Consider the following 21,387-nt stretch of genomic DNA (forward strand, 5'->3'; position numbering starts at 1 on the left):
CGATAGGTTTCGCGACAGTGTAGGGTAGAATCGTGACTTGGAGGCTCAACATGGCGGGATATTGTGCAGAGTGGGGTTGCTGGAGGGGGTTAATTGGCATCAGCACAGCCACCGAAGGCCAGCCAACCACAGCGAGCGAGGCCAAGTCCTTTTTGTTTCGGTTATTTTATGACTCCAGACACATTATGAAATCCCAGTTCTTCTTTATAAATACAGCTCAAAGACAATAAGATGGCAATACAGACCCACATTACAAAACCCCTTTGCCTCTCCAAAACTGAAAACAAGCACAATCACCCCCACCACCCCAACCAACCCCTCCCACTCTCCCCCTTTCCCCCCTCCTCCCCCCTACCCGGTAAATCCGCCCACCTACTCCAATCCCCCTCCACAACCTTCCACCCCCCATCCTGCGTATCCCCCCTCGCAATCGCCCCCCCACACCACCAAAACTCCCTCCAAACCCCATCATTCCACCTATCCCCAAAATACAACACCGCCCAGTCATGATCACAAATCTCATACTCACCCCAATACCCAAGCCCCAGACGAGCATCCCACCCCATCAAAAAAGCAGGCCTGGCATCCCTTGTGTACTCCCCCTGTTCCATCTTTCCCCCCACCGGGGCGAACCAAGACTGTGGGAAGTTCCCCTTCATGTGACCGTGTTTTTCCTGGAAAGACCCCAGATTCTGCCAGACGTGCACGACGATTTCCTGGGCGGCGGGCAGGGATGGGTCTGTAGGCCAGGTGTACACCGCTGCTCGGTAGCGTGTTTGGCAGAGGTGGCAGACTTGGGGGCGGTAGACGCTTGTTTCAGGTTGGAGGGGGGTGTTGGGGTTGGAGTTGGTGCCTGGAGGAGGGGGGGATGATGATTTTGATTTTAGTGGGGGGCGCCAGCAGCGCATTTCGTTGTTGTAGAAGATGTTGAGGCTTTCTTCGAGGATGTCGCGGGGTTGGCCCCCGTTGTAGGGGGCTTGGTTGAGGAGGGGGTTGGTTGTTTCAGGGTGGTAGGAGGGTTGGTGGCGGCAGGTTTGGAAGCCGAGGTAGTGGCGGGTGGGAGGTTGGTTGGAACTACTGCCGTCTGGGGTGGTGTCGGGGCTGGTTGGTTTGGGGTTGGGGATGAAAGCTTCGGGGGGGAGGTAGACGCGTTGGGTGGAGTAAGTTAGGAGGTTGGGGTGTTTGAAGGAGGAATAGATGCTGTTGGTGCTGCTTGGGAGCTCGACAAGGGCGCAAGAGAGGGAGGCTTTGACGAAGACGTGTCTGTACGGGGAGTCTGGAGAGGAGTTGCTGAGAGGATGGGGCTGCCAGTCTGAGTCAAAAGACAGGGAGGGGAGGTGGTAGGCTGTTTTGGTGGCTGGGAGAGTGATGGTTTTTGAACTGGTTGATCGGATCGGCCAGGCGAGAAAAACCTGGAATTGTTGTGTCCCCAAAGCTTTGGATGTGCGGAGGCTGGAGATCGGTCTATCTGGGTCGTTAAGGGCGTGGTAGCAATCGTCAAAGGTGAGTTTTCCGATGTTCCAGTAGTTGGGACCCAGCGCCATCCAGGGGCAGGCTGTTTTGTAGAGGGAAGGTTGGGGAAGAAGCCGATGCAAGACGCGGCAATATATGCAAGCTGTGTGGGTTGTTTTGAGGTCTTTTTCGAGTAGTAGGAGAAACTTCCATCTGTTGACGTTATTACAAGCCTGAGGAATGATGCCAAGGTCCTCATTGATAGGTTTGCAGTCCCAATCGTGAGTCTCATGTCGTGCTTCGGACGCGGTTGTTGACCATTCTGATGATGGATAGCCGAGGGATAGCTTATAAAGGTGAGTAGAGGCAAGGCTGAACGAAGCGGCCGAAACCACATCCAGGTGACCACCAATCTGGAGCAATGTCTCATTGGGAAGACACAGCAAGCTCCCAGTGTATGTCGTCTGCGGCTGTTGCATTCTTGGACATGAAGTCATGGCAAGGAAGGGTGGCTTGGAACGACGTCGTGAAATGCGAAGGTAGTGATATGGTAGGACTCCAGTCTTGATGCAGACACGTTCTTATATATTCAAGCATACGCGTCAATAGGGAGGTTAGAGAACGTAATCTAGCTCGCAAAGCATTCCCATTCAAGCTAGGCTGTCATCTCTATATGCCTTGGCGACTCTCAGGGGTCTGTGGTGGAGCAGACATTCTTAAAATGTATACGCTGTGGTCGACTTAAGCCTGTGCATCATGAATGTCAATAAACAAAAAGAGTAATCCCTACCGGCTTGTGGAAAAGCCATCGGGAAAGCCACCTTCCGGACCTCTCGTATTGCGCTGTCCTCAAACCTTCAAATCACATTAAGGCCCTTGACCCATGACGTGTGAAACGGTTGCTCCCAGAGCACTTGCCTTTATGAGCACTTCCAGGAGGTTTGCTGAACAGGAAGGAGCTGTTACACTTGACTGGACACCTCACCTGACCGGACCATGGGACTCAAGCATCCCCGACTGCCACTGGCAAGGCTCCAGGTACCTCGATGGCCAGGCCTTTGTTGGACAATTCTCTTCCACTCTATTACCCTTGTCTTTTTTCATGTTGTGGACTTTGCGACTTTTTAGTCCCTGATTACGTCCTTGACTTTGGCTGTGTGACCACTTGAAGCAGTCCATTCTCATCAACCCAATAATCTTTTGATGGCATCTTCATTTTCGGGATCAATCTCTTCCTCCTTTTCCTACTCATCCACAACAACATCCTCATCTGGCGTTTGTAAACGCTGCTTCTTGGCTGGTCTTGTTGGCTCGCGGGCGATGTTGTGCTCGGCCGAGGGAGTGTCTTGCGTTTGCACGCGAGATCTCTTGGTCCTTCTTCGGGGCTCAGGGGCGGTTTGCAGGGGCTCGGGGGCGTTGTCAAGGGGCGCAGGGCGGCGTCTTGTCGACCGTCTTGGGACCTCGTCAACTGCGGCAAAAATTAGAAAACCAAAACCAAAGAACCAAGAGAAACAATGGCCATCACCTACACTTTGCTGTCTGTCTGGCAGGTAACTCGAAGGCTGTCTCTTGCTCCAAATCTTGGTCTTGTCGGAGATCGGGGATTAGTGCTGGACGGGCGGCTGCCGAGGAGGCATGCCAGAGTCCAAAAAAGGTGCAGTTGTCATCCAAAATACATGTCACCACTGAGCATCAACGCCGGAAAAAAATGAGGAGGTTCATCGAGATGATGTGGATTGTATTGTATTGTCTCTAAACCAAGTGCAACACCTCTGAAAAAGGCAGTGTAGTACATCAGACTTGTCATGATCAACAGGCAGAGCCCAGAATGTAGAGTAGGAGTGTAAAGGGGCGCAAAATTCCAACATCTGACTGAAGGAGGGTAGAAAAAGGATACATACCTTGGTGTCGGAGGTTGCGCTCGAGAGACCCGCGACGAGGGTACCGGAACGTTGGCCCTAATACCACACGGAGAATCCACTCGAACTCTACGACCTACTTGCCTGATCTCCCTTCGAATGAAAGTAAGATGGACAGCCTTACACCGCTGTATTTTTAGAAGTATAGAACGAGCTTCATACAACCGTGTGGTATAAGGGGGAAAAAGAAGGAGAAAAGGAGAATGCAAGAACGGAAGGATTTATATGCCAGCACCTCTCCACTTATTACATGCGTCCAACACAGGACATAGAAAAGGGAACAAGATATGGGTATAAGATATGCTCGCATAGCAGGGAATGTATAGGATACCTGGAGGATGACTTTGAACTTGAGAAAGTGTGACATGAAGACGGTGTGGCTTGGGAAGGAGCGATGTCAAAAACAGCGGAAGAGCATTAATGTCCACCTCATGGACAACTAAAAGAAACGAGCACTGGCTCGTCCCGCTCTGGCACAAGCTTGAATGGAGCATGGGAAGTGAGTTGATCTTAGCTGAGTCGGCTCTGGTCTTGACTTGATGGTATCATCCGACATGAATACAGCTTCCGATTTTGCACATGAGTTTAATGTTTAGAACAGAGTTGCGAATAAAACATTAATTTACTCCAGGTAACGTTATATTAAATATTAAAAACACCCTCGAATAGAGTTGAGATATCCCTCTCCGAGGTAAGGTCCCCTAACTACCGAACTAGATCCTATATGTTTTTTTAAATACTTATCTCTTAACTGTCACAGACCAACCATATAGCTAACTGTATCTGCCAATCGGAGGAAGGGGACACGGCGGCAGGGCTGCAGGGGTTGGAGAAAGCTCACTGCTTGGCAAAGGTGAGCCGGATCACCACCGACCGCTGGTGAGCGGGAGCGATCCAGGTACGGAGGTACCTGGGGATTTATGGTCTATATACGGAGGAACTAGATAGCTTGTAGATAGTTCCGTAGTATGCAATTCACGCTTGTATTCACGGTATCTTGTGTTTACATTGAGACATCTTGTTGTGCACTGTTTAGCTGCACCGAACCAATTGTCAGAAGTTACCTTCAACCCGTATCCCTTTCAGAGGTTCTGTACAGGGGTTCGTCACAACATGGCATCTATCGAGAAGTTGGACACCACTTCCGTGCGTTCTATAAGGATCATGACGAACCACAAAAAAAATAAGAGTTCGAGTCGGGCTCTCTTATCAACCTGACCTGGGATTTTCCGTTGCTCTCTCTGCTCCTCGGCCATTGGATCCTCCTCAGCCATCCGTTAATCAGGCCAAGGCCGAACTTATCGACCGCAAGATCACTGCGAGATTCATTTGCTCGAGGCCCTTCCACAATGGCAATCAGCGGAATGGAATCAGGCTGGGATTCAGGTTTGGCGTGGAAGGAAATGGCTGGGAAACCAACGAGGCAAATGGCATGGGAACCGTGTTTCGGTGTATGTGTCTGGTGCGCCTTACAGTGAGCCATTGAGGCTTGACTAACTATTCATTGTATACAGCTTGCGTGTCGGCTACACGACCAGGACAGTCCTGCGTGCAAGAAGTACAACTACGGCATGCCTGTTATAGACAAGACCCGAGCCCGGCAGCTACTGGTGGTTTGTGCGTTCAGGAATGATTTGGACTGGTCCATGATGAACTTGATGTTGCACAAACCGGGCAAAAGTTGGGAAAAGCTGGTCAAGACTCGCTCCAAATGGACGCTTTTCTTGACCCCTGTTTGGTGGTTGCCATGGGTAATGGGGTGTTTTCAGGCATCGGACGCAGATGACAGTCAATTTCTGCTGGAGCTGCAACTGAGCATCTTTGCAGACTTGGACCTTCGCATAATCAGACCTATGTTGAAGGGACCGAAGGCTTTCTCTCATCTGCCCAGGCAGGTAGGCAGAGCGCCCTACGACCCCCCAAGAGATGCCTCACATTTGGACTTTCTAAAAGGCACCGCCATATCGGTTTACCAACAGGTTGTTCCAGTTGAGCATATGTCCGACGTTGAAGATGGGCGATAGGGCATTTAGAAATAAAGGAAAGGCCACAGGGACTGGTCCAATCTCATGCCAAGCAGGAAGGAAAGTAAAAGTGTAATGTAGGTACACAGTATACTGTAACAACGAGCTTTCCTCCGTGCGGCTGTGACGTTCCCGCTTGGGACGTGGTGGCAATGAGAGAAACCTGCTTTTGCAACCTTGCGTTCATTCGTAATGGAACTGTAGAGTGTCTCTCGTTTGCAGCTCCATGTCGATAAGATGAGGAAGTCGATGAAATGATCCGAGGGTTGACGGTGTAACGGTCCCAGGAGTGTATTGCAACTATCTGGTGACGACTCTACGAGTACACCGAACTTGAAGAAGAAAAGGAAAAGGGGAATAGAAGGTTTGTCGACATGAGCCTCTGGTATGGCTGAGGGTGTTGGCCAGTGCGCGGTGATAGAAGGTTCTGGAGTAGTGGTCTGTGCGTTCTGGGAATAGCTTCACCAGGGCCGAGGGTTGCCGAGGTCCATGCCAGGCTCAGCCTGTTACAGACGGGATTTTATCTCTAGCAAACACAGCATCCGGTCCTTGCCCTAAGACGATGTGATTGAGTGGGCGGCGACATCATGGTATGCCATGAAAGACCTGCTAAGAGATGGTAAACACTAACTAAGAGATAGAGAACATGTACGGAGCCCTCTATTTTGTTTTACAACCGTCTCCCTCCATACATCCATACCTATTTGTTTAGCCTCTCTATAATATAATTAAAGGCTCCTAAACTAGCTTTTAAGGCCTTTAAACTATCTTTCAAGACTTTTTAACTATCTCTTAATTGTTACGTCCCAAGCGTAATACCCCTATACAGGAACCACTGGGTGGTACCCGAGGTGCTGGGCACCTCAGCCAATCATTGGGCCAGGGATGGAAAGACCCACAAGCCCCCGTGCAACCAATCAGGAGTTGCTCAGTCTGATCAGTGGCCAAGACCACTGAGCACACTGAGCAAGGTACAAAGATACTTCAGAAATATATGTAGACAGCTTGACATAAATAGGGGGGAGCGCCGGGCGCTCCCCGTATCGAGGAATCTGATTCCTCATGCAAGCAATTCAAGTTCATTTGTCTACAATCTACTTTCAGTAGCTCTTTGTTAGAACAACCTGTTGTTGACAGTGAACCCGTGTCTGAGACGCTTGTCACAACCTTCGATCATCCTGTCATATTCACCTTCGGCGTACTGCCTTGCAGTCTGTATCCATTCCTGGTGCAGGTTGTAACATTAATGCCTTCCAACTATCTTTTAAGGCATTTGAACTATCTTTCGAGACCCTTGAATTATCCTCATGACCTTTGAATTATCTTTTAAGGCCTTCTACTTTTCTTTTAACGATTCTCGATCATTTTTGAGGCGTTTGAATTATTTTGTGGACTTCGAAATGTTTTTAAGCCCTCTAAAGTAACGTACATTATAAGCGAGTCGCGCATATAAGCGAGTCGCGCACTGGCCATTGCGACGCGTTCTCTCTACACTTAACATCATTTTTCTCTACAACCCAACATGCCACCTACTTTAAAGGAAGCGAGGGTAATCTTAGCCCTTGAAGCTCTCCAAAAGGACGAAAAATTACGCCTCAGAGCCGCAGCTAAGCTCTATAATGTACCACCATCAACCCTCCGTGACCGACGCGCTGGCCGGCCTGCACGACGCGACACCACGCCCATTCGAAGAAGCTCACTCAATCAGAAGAGGATGCTATTATTCAATACGTTATTGAGCTATGTGCGCGAGCTTTTCCACCAAGATTGCGTGGTGTGGAAGATATGGCCAACCAACTGCTACGCGTACGCGACGCGCCCCTGTTGGCAAGCTCTGGGCACACAACTTCGTCAAACGCCAGCCACAGCTCCGTACGCGTTTTACACGTAGATACGACTACCAGAGGGCCAAGTGCGAGGATCCAAAGGTCATCAGCGAGTGGTTCACGCTTGTGCGGAACACCAAGGCCAAGTACGGTATTGTGGATGACGATGTCTACAACTTCGACGAGACTGGGTTTATGATGGGTATTATCTTCGCGGGCATGGTAGTTACGACCTCAGACGGCCTTAGCAAGGCGAAACTGGCCCAGCCTGGCAACCGCGAATGGGCAACGGTGATCCAGGGAGTCAATGCCCTCGGCTGGGCTATCCCTCCCTTCATCATCTTGGCCGCACAGTACCACCTTGCTAACTGGTACACCGAGTGCAACCTACCGTCTACCTGGCGCATCGCAACCACCGATAATGGCTGGACTACCAATCCGGTAGGCCTAGATTGGATCAAGCACTTCGACTATCACACAGCGTCCCGCACAAAGGGCAAATACCGGTTGTTGATCCTCGACGGCCACGAAAGCCACCACTCGACTGAATTTGAGCGCTACTGCCAGCAGAACAACATCATCACGCTCTGCATGCCTCCGCATTCTTCACACTACCTCCAGCCACTCGATGTCGGCTGCTTGGGGCCATTGAAGCAGGCGTACGGCCGCCAGATCGAGGACTTGATGCGCATGCATATCAACCACGTAAGCAAGCTCGAGTTCCTCTGTGCCTTCCGCGAGGCCTTTTTGCCTCTATAACAGAGAAGAATATACAGGGTGGCTTTGCAGGTGCTGGCCTTGCGCCGTACGATCCAGAGAGGGTGCTTTCCAAGCTAGATGTAAAAGCTTCGTACGCCAACACCTCCAAACTCACGGCCCGGCACTGCACAACCTTGGGTCTTCCAGACACCACACAACCCCCGAGAAGCTGACTCGCAGTCAACGCTTATCAAGACTCGCATTGCCAACCATCAAAATAGCTCCCCGACTTCAATGTTGGCTGCTGTGGACCAGCTTGCTAAGAGTACAATGGCTGTGATGCACCAGGTGGCTCTCCTTCGTGCAGAGAACACTTCCTCCCGCAAGACCAACGAGGCACTAAGTAAGCGCCGGAGAGCCAAAAAAACACGTGTGCGGCTCGGAGGATCACTTACTCTGCAAGATGCAAAGGATATACTTGACCAGAAGGCCGTGGGTGGGGAGGCAGCGCAAGAAACGCAGCAGGATGGCGGTAATGCAGGGGGAGCTCGTACGAAGGTTCGGTGCTGTGGTGTGTGCGGCAAGCCTGGCCATAATGCACGTACATGCCAGGAGGCTGCAGAATCATCTGATTCATCTGTTTCTGATTCAGTTATTGTAGTTTCCTAGTGTTGTGGTTGTGTAATTGAGGATAGTTGTGGTAGGGTAACAGAGAGTGCGCGACTCGCTTATATGCGCGACTCGCTTATAATGTACGTTATATTATTTCAAAGTCTTTTGACTTTCTGCACATTTGTTACGTTTCAACGGTCGAGCTCACTTGGTCTTGGTCTTTGCGCTTCAGCACTTGCTCAATTTTACAACCCCAACATCTAACGATTAGACAGAACAAGGACGATCCATAGAAAAAAACAAAAACAAAAAAACATAACCAAATCCCCAACGCCCAAACTCCAATGAAAAGCTGACATACAAATGATGCAGAAACCTCATCTCCTCGACTCAAACCGACTCTTCTCCCTCCCGACCGACGCGTTCTGCCCCGAAAAGAAATACCCAAATCCGAGCTTCTTGATCAACCCGATCCACCCCAACCCCGCCATCGTGTCATACTTTTCTCTCGGCTGCGCCAGATTCCGCTCGATATACTCCCTCAGTTCTTTCACCGTCAGCTCAACCTCACTCCTCCAATGCCTATACCCAACTCCTTCAACCCCACCTTCGACCTCCTCGCACAACCACCCAGCCACCTTCCCCGCCTCGATCAAATCAATCTTCCCCTCCCACCCCCCAAAATCAGGAACCTTGCCCGACAGCTTCACAAACCGCCCAAACTCCTCCAACACCTTCCTCTCCGTGTCTTCCCCAGTAGTCGCAGGCAAGAAACGATACACCCTAACTGGCAACCCCGACCTCTCCAAAATCTGCTCGCTCGCCCATCTCGACGCTACATACCCATTCGACCCATCCCCAGCCGGCAAGTGATATTTTGCCGACGTCTCCCTTTCCACTCCCGCCGGCAGGACCCCAACGGTAGAGATGTAATGGATTGGGATCTGTCTCGGACCGGCGAGTTTGACGAGCTCCTTTGTCGGGTGGACGTTTGAGGGTCGCAGGACGTGGTAGTTGTCCCAGAAGGAGCGGACGGCGCCGAGGTGGATGACTGCGTCAACTTTGCTGGCTAGGGTGGTGAAGTCTGATTCCGAGAGACCGAGCATAGGGGAGGAGAGGTCGCCGGGGTGGGGGATGATTTTGGAAGAGGTGAAGGGGAGGGGTTTGGAGTTGCGGATGGAGATGACGTGGATTTGGGAGATGGATGGGGAGGAGGAGAGGAGGGGGAGGAGGGTGCGGGCGAGGAAGCCTGTTCCGCCGGTGAGGAGGATCGTTTTCGGGGAGGTGGAGACTGGGGTGCGGGGGATGGAAGAGAGGAAGGAGGGAATGGTGGGGGGTGTGGTTTCGGTGTCCCAGTCGATAGTGGTGACGGAGGGGGTTTCTTCGATTTTGCGGGCCATGGCGGAGAGGGTGCTGGAGCCGAGGAGATCTACCAGCTTGATGACGACGTTGAAGGACTGCCGGATGCGGGATTGGAGACGGATGATCAACAGGGAGTTTCCGCCCACGAGGAAGAAGTTTGTCGAGGGGGCGATGTCGAAGGTGAGGGAGTTATCGTTGTTGTGGCCGAGGACGTCTTGCCAGACACGGCGGAGCTGAAGCATGGTCTCGGTCATCTCGGTGGTGTCTTCTTCCTGGGAGGCGGTGGAGGTGCGCTGCGGCAGAGCGATAGTCTTGAGCGCTTTGCGGTCCACCTTCGAATGGTTCGTCAAGGGGAGCTTGTCAAGGGGAATGGCGGCGACCGGAACCATGTACTGAGGAATCTGCAAGTGACCAAGAAGGTGTTGCAAGAAGGCCTCCTTGTCGGCAACGTTGCTCTGAGATGCAAACACAACGTGGGCAATGAGAAAGTTGGGGTTGTCCTCGCGGAGAGTGACGACTGCCTCCTTCAAAGCACCATCAGATGCCGCAACAATGTTGTTTTCGATATCAGCGAGCTCTATACGCAATCCGCGTATTTTGATCTGCCCATCCGTGCGGTTGTGGAAGACCATGGCACCGTCGGTTTGGAGATGCCCGATATCCCCTGTCCTATACATCCGAGTCCAACCGCTAGCGACATCAGACTTGGTGGCGAAGGGGTTGGCAACAAAGTGTTTGCCGGTCAACTCATCGTTCTTCAGATAGCCAAGGGAAACACCGGCCCCCCCAATGCACACCTCCCCAGGCATCCCGACAGGAACGGGCCTCAGCTGCTGATCAACAATATAGGTGTAATAGTTGGGCAACGAGTAACCGCAGGGAATCCGACCCATGGCTTCAATGGCCTGGGAATTATGGATCGGCATCTCCATCTTGTGCGAGGAAATCGAAATCTCAGTCGGCCCGTACGAGTTGAAGAACTTGAGCTCAGACAACTCCAGAGCAGCAAATTCCTTGGTCACAGCGCTGACCAGAGGCTCACCACCACCAAATGCAAATCGCCAGCAGCTAGCGTCCCGGAGGTTCTCGTTGCCAAACTGCATCCAGAGGGAGTACTCGGAGGGTGTTGCCTTGGTGTACGTGATGCTCTCGCTCTTGATGATCTCTGTGATGCCAAGGGGGTCACCTCTGGTGGCCCAGGGAACGACGTAGACTGACCCCCCGTTCACCAAGCCAGTGTAGATTTGATCAGAAGAGTGGTTGAAGGTGAACGCGCTCTGCTGGAGGGTGTGCTGGGTGCCGAGCTTCCACATCTTGGTGTAGCCCTCAATCTCGTTGCGCAGACCGGCGTGGGTGACGATGATGCCCTTGGGAAGACCGGTTGAACCGCTGGTGTAGAGAATAGCGGCCGGCGTGTTGGGATCTGCGACGTTGGGGACGGGCTTGGAGGCGTTGAGTGGCAGGCCGGAGACGTTGATGGCGGTGGCGGTGGGGACGTTGAGCTGGGGGACTCGGTCGATGGTGGTCTTATCGGCAAGAATGGCAGTGGGCTCGCAGTCAACCGCGACTGTGGCGAGGCGAGGGAGAGGATTGCGCAAGTCGAAGGGGACGTAAATAGCTCCCACACGGAAAATGGCCAGCATCGAGCAAACCCAGTCACTGGCGGCGTCCTGGAAGACTGGAACACGAGAACCTTGGCTGACACCAGCGCCCTGCAGCGCCTCACCAATGGCCTCGACCCTGTTGATCATCTCGCTGTACGTCAAGACGTTTCCATGGCCATCCTTGAGCGCAGTCTTGTCTGGGTTCTCGGCAGCAACCTGATCAATGCGATGAGCAAGGGTTCCAGGCCAGTCCGAGACCATTGCGGGACCTACACAATGTCAATATTGATTCGTCAAAGCAGGTCAAAAAGACAGTACTCAGTACTCACCACGGCCAACACTGACAGCTACCTCAACCTGCTTCTCCCCAAAGAGCGGCGTTGACTGCAAGGACAGCGAGACATCGGCCGAAAGAACCTCCAGCAGGTGCACATACGTCTCCATCAGCAGGTTCGCGGCAGTCTGATCATACAAACTCTTCTGGGCCCGGAACATCACGAGGGCGTCAGTGGCAGAGTCGGTCACGTCCAGGGTAATATCATAAGCAGTTCGTCCGGGGTGAAGCTCTTGCACTTCGAATTGGCAGTTGCCCCATGCGTGCTTCTCCTGCGCGCCCTGGCGGTAGTCGAAGAAGGCCTGGAAGAAGGGGGAGTGGGCAGACGACCGGGCAATGTTGAGCTCCTTGAGCAGCACGTCAAAGGGCAAACGGGAATGGGCGAGGCTGGAGTAAGTCGTGTTGCGGGCTTCGTTGATGGCGTCGGAGAATTTTTGGCTTGGCTGGCGACGGAAGCGGAGGGTGAGGAGGTTGAGGAAGAAGCCGATGCTGGCCATTACATCACTGTCGGTGCGGTTGGCGTCGGCGATGCCGATGGTGAGGTCATCCGCTTCGGTGAAGAGGAAAAGCATGGTCTTGAACGCGGCGAGGTAGAAGTGGAACGGGGTCGAGCGCTGAGCCTTGGACACGGCCTTGATCCGCGCTGCCAAGGCAGGCTCGAGATGGCAACCAACCTGATGAATGTCAAAGTTCTGCATGGACAGTCTAGAGCTGGTCCGGGCCATGGGGAGGAGAGGGAGCACTGGTGGCTGTTGGCCCTCGGGAAAGATACCGCGCCAATGGTCGAGGTCGGCAGCCATGTCACCGCTCTCAAAAGCCTGGCGTTGCGAGGCAGAAAAGTCGGGGAACTGGCGGGGAGCCTTCCCAAGAGACTGGTTGTTGTATGCCTTCTCCAAATCAGAAAGGAAAACCTGGAAACTAACGCCGTCCATGACAATATGATGATAGTTGATGAGAAGGAAATGGTCCTCTGGGGACTTGGAAAGCAAGACAAGCTTCATGCTCTCGCCGGCAGCAAGGTCGAACTCGTGGGCCTTGAGCTTGGCGTATTCAATGGCGACATCCTCCTCGCAGCTGATTTGCTTGTGCTCGAGACGAAGTGGCGAACTAGCAATCACCTTCTGGTATGCCTGGTCAGCCTCGGTCTGGTCCGCAACGAAACAGGTACGAAGAGCCTCATGTCTGGCAGTCACCACGCGAATGGCTCTCTCCAGACTGCCGACCCTGAGGGCCCCTGTGACTCGGTAAAAGAAAGCAACGTTGAACGTCGTTGGGTCATCGACGAGGAGGCGGAGGAACCAGAAGCGTGACTGACCGAAGGAGATCTGCTCGCTCTTGACGAACTTCAGAGGAACGGGTGGGGCGGCGGCAACAGGAGCCTGCTTGGCGGCGTCGGCGGCGAGGTTCTCGGAAGACGCAGAACGGGATGAGAGCTGGGTGGAAGAACCAGGGGCAGTGGTGACGTCCGCCGGGGTCACCATGCTGGGGGCAGTGGAGTCGTACTCCGATGCCCCGGCCGACTCGACTTTGGGCTCGGGCTTAGGGAGCGTCTTCATTGCGGCAGGCTTGGGCTTGGACTCTGAGCCGGCCTTGCCGATGCCTGAAAGCATCTCCTCGGGAAGCTTGTCCAAAGCGCGCTGGCAGAGCTCGGCAACAGAAGAACCTCCCACCACCTTGAGCACGGGAATATCAACCTTCAATTCTTTCAAGAACCAAGAACGAACTTCAACAGCGACCAAAGAATCGACACCGAGCTCCACGACGGGAATCTCTAGGTCAATGGCCTGGTCATTAATCTGGAGGATAACCCTGAGCTTGGAGGAGAAGCATTCTGTAGAGGTTGTTAGTGCTGATGTCAATAGAGTGGTGGGTGAAGACGTACCTTGCAGGATCTCCAAAGCTTCGTCCTTGGTCGACGCGCCCGCCAGCTGAACCGTGACCGGGAGAGACGTCTTCTTGTTCTCATCTTGACCATCTGATTGCCCCTTGGCAGCCTCGACAATACAGTGACTGAAGCGAGGGTTCTCGAACCAAGGGCCTTGAATATCCTCGTCGTCACGGATAGTGCGGATGCCCGTGGTGACGACAGCATCCGGAATACCATCCTTATCGTCAGGCTTGGGATAACCGGCCTGGACGGCCTCGGCAAACATCTGGTGGAACTCAGACTCGGCGATAGCCATCAACCCGAAGCGCTCTAATTGGTCCATCACAGCCTGTCCAGCTGTCTCGACATAGCCAAGACCAGCCACGCGGCCGATATCCAACGCGGAGGCAGCCAGGCCACGCTTGCGCCTTTGTCGAGCCAGACTGTTGAGGTAGCCGTTGGAAGCGGCATAGTTGGACTGGCCAGAGTTGCCAATGACGCACGCAGAAGAAGACAGGAGCACGAAGAAGTCGAGGTCCTCGTTGTAAAAGATGTCATCCAGATGGTTGGACCCGTCAATCTTGGGGCCGAGGACCTTTTGCATCGTCTCAAGGGGCATGTTGGCGAAGAGACTGTCGTGGAGGACCATGGCACCGTTGGCAACACCGGCAATGGGAGGGCACGTTGATCGGATATCAGCAACCACCTTCTCAAGCGAGGCCTTGTCTGTCACATCCATGGCGTAGATCTTGACGATGGCGCCAGTAGACTGCACAGCCTCAAGCCACTTGGGATCGACCTTGGGGGAACGACTGGTCAGGCAGACACACCCGGCACCGTTCTTCACCATCCACTCTGCGACTGACTGGCCGATCTGACCACTGAGGCCCACGAGGAGATAGGACTTGTTCTTGCCGAAAAGCTGCGTTGCGTCAAGAGGCTTCACACCAACCTTGACGGTGCCGTTGACGGCCCAGTTGACGACAGCAGTTGGGTGGTTCAGCAGAGAGGCGCCAGCCTCTGTGATCTGTGTGACTGGAGCCACAAGATCGCTGGCATCATCCGCAATGGAAGTGACAGTAACCACAGCCGCTTGGAGCTTGGCTGCAGCAATCTCGCGACTGGTCGACGACAGCGAAGACTCAAAGCGGGAAATTTCGGACGCTTCAATGCGCTTGTAGGGTCCAATGGAGGTCAACACCTGCCCAATCGTCTGGCTGAGGTCACCACCCGCCGAAGTGAGATTGAGGAAATGGGTTGGCTTGGCCGGCAGAAGGCTCCTGCGAATGATGTGTCTGGGGGAACGGCCACTGAGCGCAAGTCCTTGGGGAATCGGCTCATCCTCCTCGGCATCGTATGAGCAGGTGATGCGGATGTTCTTGGCTTGCGCCTGGCTAGACAGAGCGGCGATCAAATACCGGTCCTTGTTTGATCCATGCACCAAGACACTGCTTCCTGAAGCAATGCTCTCGAGCAAAGAGGCAGCAATGAGCTCGCTGACAACTCTCACAAGGCCAGAACTGCTCGACAGGGTTGGTGGCACAGATACCGTTGCCACAGGGGCGACCTCAATCGAGTTTGACAGCGCCAGCGTCATAACTGACTCCTTAGTGACAGTATGCTTGCCCAGACCAACAAACAAGAAGCTTCCAATAAGCACATTGATGGCCGTCAGACTGGAAGCCTCAACCCTTACACATTGACGGGTCTCCTTGGTAACAGGTCTGACCTCTTCAACCAGTGCGGGAACACCATCAGCCGACACGGCAACAGTGATCGACTTTGACTCGGCAAGAGACAAGGCCTTGGTGATGTTTCGCCTGGAGGAGTTGAGGCGAGAATTCTGAGCAACATTGGCCACAAGACGAGGAACCTTGAGCAGCCCATTGTCCAAGAACACCTCTGGCTCCTTGCTCCACATGATCTTCTCGTCCTCCCACTCGTCGAGCGCACACTGCCGAAGGAGGTGCTCCGCGATAGCCCGTCCGGTGTTTATTCCCAGATCAGACAGGTCAAGGTGGTTCAGGCTAATGTGTCTCGTCTCATGGCTGATAGCGCGCGAGAAAGCGACACTGGCTTCGTGGTAAGGCTCGTCGGCTTGAGCGCCTTTGGTGACCCAGAGGATGTGTTTTGCCAGCTCGAACAGCCGCTGGAGGCCCTCCATACGATCGGTGGTCATTTGCTTGAAGATTGGGAAGTCGAGATCGGCCAGGTTGATGATGGTGCTCATAGGGTCAATTTCTCTTGCCTGGGCCTCGGTAGGCAGCCCAGTGAGGACGGTGGTCTGATTGGCAAAGGGGGAGAGAAGCTCCTCCAGCTCCTCGGCAAGGTCGGATGTCTCGATGGTGCCGGTTCCGAGAATGACGAGGCTGTCGAGTTTGACCGAAGTCTTGGAGCGGGCGAGAGGACGGCGGAGGAACTGGACCTTGTCGTCGACGGCCTGGGCGGCCATAATGGAGAAGGGCCAGGGCAGAACGTTGATCTTGGGGGTGCAGGCGTCGACGCCGGCAAAACCGGCCTTGCGCAGGTAGATGTTCCATTCGGCGGGAGTGATGGTGGGGGCGTACCTGCGGCCGTCAATCTCGGCGCCTATCCACCACCCAGGGAGCCCGCCCATGATGTTGCCACAGCGGATGGGGCCGTTGTCGGTAAGCTCGAGAAGCATGAGATAGCCACCAGGCTTGAGGAGCTGGCGGACGTGCGTCAGGGTCTTTTGAAGGGATGCGGTGGCGTGGAGGACGTTGGAGGCGACGACGATGTCGTATGAATGGGGCTCGTATCCCTGGCTGGAAGGCTGTTTCTCCACGTCGAGGACCTTGAAAGTCATCTTGTCGCTGTATGACCGGAACAGCTCTGCGGCCTTGTCGAAGAAGCCGACCGACACGTCAGTGTAGGTATATGACGACATCTTGTCCCCAATCTTTTCCAAAACCGACTTGGTGGCACCACCAGTGCCAGCGCCTGAAAACGGTCAGTTGATTTAGGAGATTTGTGGTGTTTTGAGAACTCACCAATCTCGAGGATCTTAGCATGAGGGTATCGATGTACCATTTGTTCCATCATGGAAGCCAAGAAAGAATTGTACCGAGCAAAGCCCAGACCCTTCTTGTAAAAGTCATCCAACATGTTGTCCACCAGCATATGCTCAAGGATGGTGGTCTCACCGCGTACAGCAGCAGGGATATTCTCACCCACGGCAGTCAGAAGCCTGATGTCGATGGTGTGGGAGTATCTGTGGCACCTGTGTCAGTATTTTCTTCTATGCACGAGCAAATTGTTGGAAAAACTTACCTCTTGATCAGGTCCTTGACCTCCTGATCACTATCATTCGACCACTCCTTCTTGACGCAAGGATGGCGTCCCTTCTCCACCTCACCAAGCACATAATTCATGAAATCCCTCAACGAAGCATGATGCGCCTGGCCATTCGCCCACTCCTCATCGCTGAGCTCCTCCTTCCAATGTCTCAAGTAGTAAAACGACACCCTCTCGCACACAGCCGCCAGCTCAACCTCGTCCTGTGTGGGCTCGATCCCCTTGGTGATGGAATCCCCCTGTGGTGAGGCGACGTTCCACTTGGTGTAGGAAAACAGGCGGTGATCGTCAGCCTCGGTGGCCGGAGCAAAAGGCTTGATGGTCAGGCCATCGACCTGAATCATGGCCCCGCCGTCGTTGGCGGGGTTGTTGAAAACATCGATGCTGGCAGAGAACTCGTTTGTTTCCTCGAGGGTGGCGTGGACGGGGACGTGCTCGGGCAGGGGCGAAACGCAGAGGGCCGGGTTGACGCGGATGGAGCGGATGGCGGTCGGGACGTGAAGCGACCAGAGCCTCTCGTCGCCTGGGGCCGAGTAGGCGAGCATGGAGGCTTGGAAGGCGACGTCGAGCATGGTGGGGTGGACGAGGTATGGGGTGAGGTCTTGGGAGGTGTAGGAGTAGGTGGATACCAATGTGGAAGCTCGATTGAGAGAGCGTTTCAGGGAGGACATGCCCCTGAAGCTGCCGGAATACCCGTACCCGAGCTTGGAAAGGGAGGTGTAGAACCTGTCGGCGTCGACGGTCGACATGTTGGTTTCGGCTAGCGGGCTGGACACGAGGGTGGCGGGTGAGGAGTTGCCAAAGGTGATCGTGAGAGAACCCGAAGCCATGAGCTCGAGCTCCGATTCGGCCGAGGAGGAGGAGTAGACGGCGAAGGAGGCGCTGGTGACGTTACCCTTGGTGGTGATGTTTGTAAGCGTGACGAGGGTCTCAACTGACGAGTTTACATCCTCTTCGAAGGTGATGGCGCGGGGAATGGCCAGATCGTTGAGCTCAAAGAAGGACACCGGCTGCTCCATGGCCAGAGTCCGAGCGGCCTCGATCGACATGGCAACGTAACCAGCAGCAGGGAAAACAGTTTGCCCCTGCAACTGATGGCCGTCTAGCCAAGAAATCTCGGATACCTTGAGAATATTCGTCCAGCGTTTCTCACGGTCAGTTGAGTCGGGGCAAGGAATCCCGAGAATCTCGTGGAAGGGCGCTGCCGTCCGGGACCGAATCTTCTTGGACCTTCGCGATTCTTGCCAGTGGGACCGGGTATGGTTCCACTGGTACGATGGGAGGTCTACCACGAGCTCGGGCTGGCGTGTGGATGGCGAGATGAGCTTCTCATAAGAGGCAAAGTCAACGGCGTGGGCACCAAGTTGAGTCCACACAAATCCGAGGGCATCGGAGAAAGACTCAATATCACACTTGCCACGGCTGAGGACGCCTGTATAAGAGATTGGAGCAGGGCGAATGTCGCCAATGTTTTGAGTAGCCGGGCCCTTGAGCGCGGGGTGAGGGCCAACCTCGATGGCGAGACCGATTTGTGGGTCGCTGGCGATGGCGTTCTTGACAGCATCGGCAAACAAAACAGTATTGGCCATGTTATCGCGCCAGTACACATCCTGAAGAGCCTCGGTAGGCTCCAGGGGCTTGTCGCTTGCGATAACACTGGAGAACCAGGCGCAGGTCGGTCTCTTGACACGAACGCCAGCCTGTTGGAGAGAGGCGATGTATGGGTCACCACAAGGCAGCATGTGGTGGGAATGATAGGCGGTATCAACCTTGAGAAGACGAGCAAACTTTTTCTCTTCGTCAAACACCTTCTTGGCAAGGATGATGGCATCGGCGTCACCGGATAGCGTAACACTGGCTGATGAGTTGTGGGCAGCTACCGCCAAACGTCCGGAAAAAGCACGAAGGTTGCAGAGATCCTTCGCATCTTCCAGTGAAGTGCCAACAGCCAACATGGCACCTTGTTGACCGGTTGCCTCGTTCCCAGCAAGCCGGGCATACTGTCCGCGGTAGTAGGCCACGCGAATGGCATCAACATCGGACAGGTAGCCGGCAGCATAAGCCGCCCCAATCTCGCCCGAGGAGTGACCGACAACAGCGCTGAAGTTGATATCAGCCTCCCTGAGCATGTCGACCAAGACAATTTGGATAGCGGTGCACAGCGGCTGGGAAAGCTCCGCCTCACCAATGCGAGATGTGGTCGAGTCCGCCAGCAGCTCATCAACCAGACGCCAGACCGGGCGATCAGCAGCCGGGAGTGTGTCCAGCGCACTCTCCAGGTCTCCAAGTCTCTTGCGGACAAACTCGGAAGACTTGATCAGCTCACCACCCATGGCTGCCCACTGGGCGCCCTGGCCAGTGAACACACCCAGGATCTTGGTAGGATACGTGGACTTGGCCGTCGCGGAGCGAACACCGACGGTGGTTCCAGCCGCACGCTTGAGATCAGCGAGCTTGTCATCCAGCTTTCCGACAAGCTGCTCCACCGACCGGGCCGAGAAAGCAGCCTTGATAGGCAAGTGACTTCTGCGCGACTGCAGAGTCCATACCAAGTCTCTCGCTGTGATGTCACTCCTTGTCTTGAGATGCTCGGCATAGGCCTCAAGATGGGCCACGAGGGAGGTCTCAGACGCGGCAGAGAAGACAAAAGGCGTAAAGACAGGCGACTGGTTCTCGGGCTCGGGAATGGTGGTTGTCGGGATGTACTGCTCGATGATTGCATGCGCATTACTGCCGCCAAAGCCGAAAGAATTAACGCTGACTCTGCGGGGAACGCCCTCGGGAAGCTGCGGCCACGGGGCTAGGGAGGTTGGGACAGTGAGACCCTTGTAGTACTGCTCGATGGCGGGGTTGAGGTTCTCAAAGAGCAGATTGGGTGGGATTTGGCCCGCCTGGATGCTCTTCAAGCCCTTCATGAAGCCAGCGAGACCGGCAGCACCCTCAGTGTGGCCAATGACTGTCTTTACAGAGCCGACATACAACGGAGTTTCCTCGGCTTTGACGTGTTGGCCAAAGCACTCATAGATGGCAGCCGCCTCCTTGGGGTCGCCTGCCTTTGTGCCCGTGCCATGAGCCTCGAAAAACTGTGGGCGGTCGGCAGGGTTGTTTTCTGGGTCGAGGCCAGCTTTCCTGTAGGTTTTGCGAATGAGAGATGCCTGAGCTTCAGAGCTAGGAACGGTAAGACCCTGAGAGTGTCCGTCCTGGTTGGCGCCGGTTTCACGGATGATGCCCTCGATGTAGTCACCGTCCGCTATCGCATCAGATAACTTTTTAAGGATGACAGCTGCGACTCCTTCACCTCGGGCATAACCATCGGCACTGGCGTCCCTGTTTCTTGTCAGTCATTGTCCCCCTTCACGTCGAGAAGAATACATACCACATGCGAGATCGGCCCGTTGGGGAAAGCATGTTCATTTTGGACTCAAAAACAAATGCCTCTGTTCACGTGTTAGCTTCGGGTTCATGAGTGATTGTTCTCTACTAATCAAGGCTTACCAGGGTTCAGGATGACCTGACCACCAGCCGCAACTGCAACGCGAGATTCAGAGCTTCTCAAGCTCATCACAGCCTGTTTGACCACTTAGAAACCAACCGAATCACCATCATCACAACGAACATACCTGGTGCACGGCAACCAAAGAACTCGAGCAAGCAGTGTCAATCGTCATGCTGGGCCCCCTCCAGTCAAAGAAGAAGCTCAGCCTGTTCCCAATGATGGCCCGGTTCGTGCCGGTGGCAAAGTAGGTGGGCACCTGGTTGACATCCCGGAGCAGGGTGTCGTTCCAGTCGACACCCATGCAGCCGACATAGACACTGGTGTCGCTTCCCCTCAGAGCCTCGATGCTGTGGCCGCCCGACTCGAGGGCCTCGTACACGGTCTCCATGAGCAGACGCTGCTGGGGATCGATGCTGTCGGCTTCGTTGGGGGAGATGTTGAAGAAGGAGGCGTCAAAGTGGGAGAGGTCCTGGGTGAGGAGGTAGGCGTGGCGGACGTTGGTGGTGCCATGGTGTGAGCCGACGGGGTGGTGGAACGCTTCGGTGTTGAATCGGCTCGGGGGGATGGCGGTTTGGATGTCGGTTGGGGAGGCGAGGAGGGACCAGAGTTTGGAGGGTGAGGTGGATGGGCCTGGGAAGCGGCAGGCTGTGCCGACGATGGCGATGGGTTCATGGGGTGTTTGGGGAGACATGTTGATGGAGGAGGTGGGCTATGGTGAATAGCTGTTGCTTTGTGCCCGTTTGGAGTTGAAGTGTTGGGATGGCGGTTGTTTGAGGCCAAAGACACGGAGACAAAAGTGTATAGCACGGTCCAGACGGCCTGGGACAGAGTTTTATTTGCTTTGGCTTCATAAACACTTGAAGATAGAGATAGCTAC

General features: G+C 54.3%; 2 protein-coding genes across 2 annotated transcripts; both read right to left on the reverse strand.

Annotated features, from left to right (window-relative positions):
- Positions 1 to 293: 293 nt before the first annotated feature.
- On the reverse strand, positions 294 to 1,949 carry QC762_506840 (uncharacterized protein; the record flags this gene model as incomplete). Its single annotated transcript, XM_062891105.1, has 1 exon — positions 294 to 1,949. The coding sequence occupies one exon, from the start codon at positions 1,947 to 1,949 to the stop codon at positions 294 to 296; it is 1,656 nt and encodes a 551-aa protein (XP_062742422.1).
- Positions 1,950 to 8,909: 6,960 nt separating this feature from the next.
- Positions 8,910 to 21,201, reverse strand: QC762_506830 (putative Hybrid PKS-NRPS biosynthetic cluster; the record flags this gene model as incomplete). The annotated part of the gene is made up of 7 exons (XM_062891104.1): positions 8,910 to 11,767; positions 11,828 to 13,663; positions 13,715 to 16,660; positions 16,711 to 16,931; positions 16,991 to 20,264; positions 20,510 to 20,582; positions 20,635 to 21,201. 7 exons carry the CDS (start codon positions 21,199 to 21,201, stop codon positions 8,910 to 8,912), a joined length of 11,775 nt encoding a protein of 3,924 aa, XP_062742423.1.
- Positions 21,202 to 21,387: the final 186 nt, after the last annotated feature.

The sequence above is a fragment of the Podospora pseudocomata genome, chromosome 5, assembly GCF_035222375.1.
Source record: "Podospora pseudocomata strain CBS 415.72m chromosome 5, whole genome shotgun sequence".
In the NCBI taxonomy this organism is placed as follows: Eukaryota; Fungi; Ascomycota; class Sordariomycetes; order Sordariales; family Podosporaceae; genus Podospora; species Podospora pseudocomata.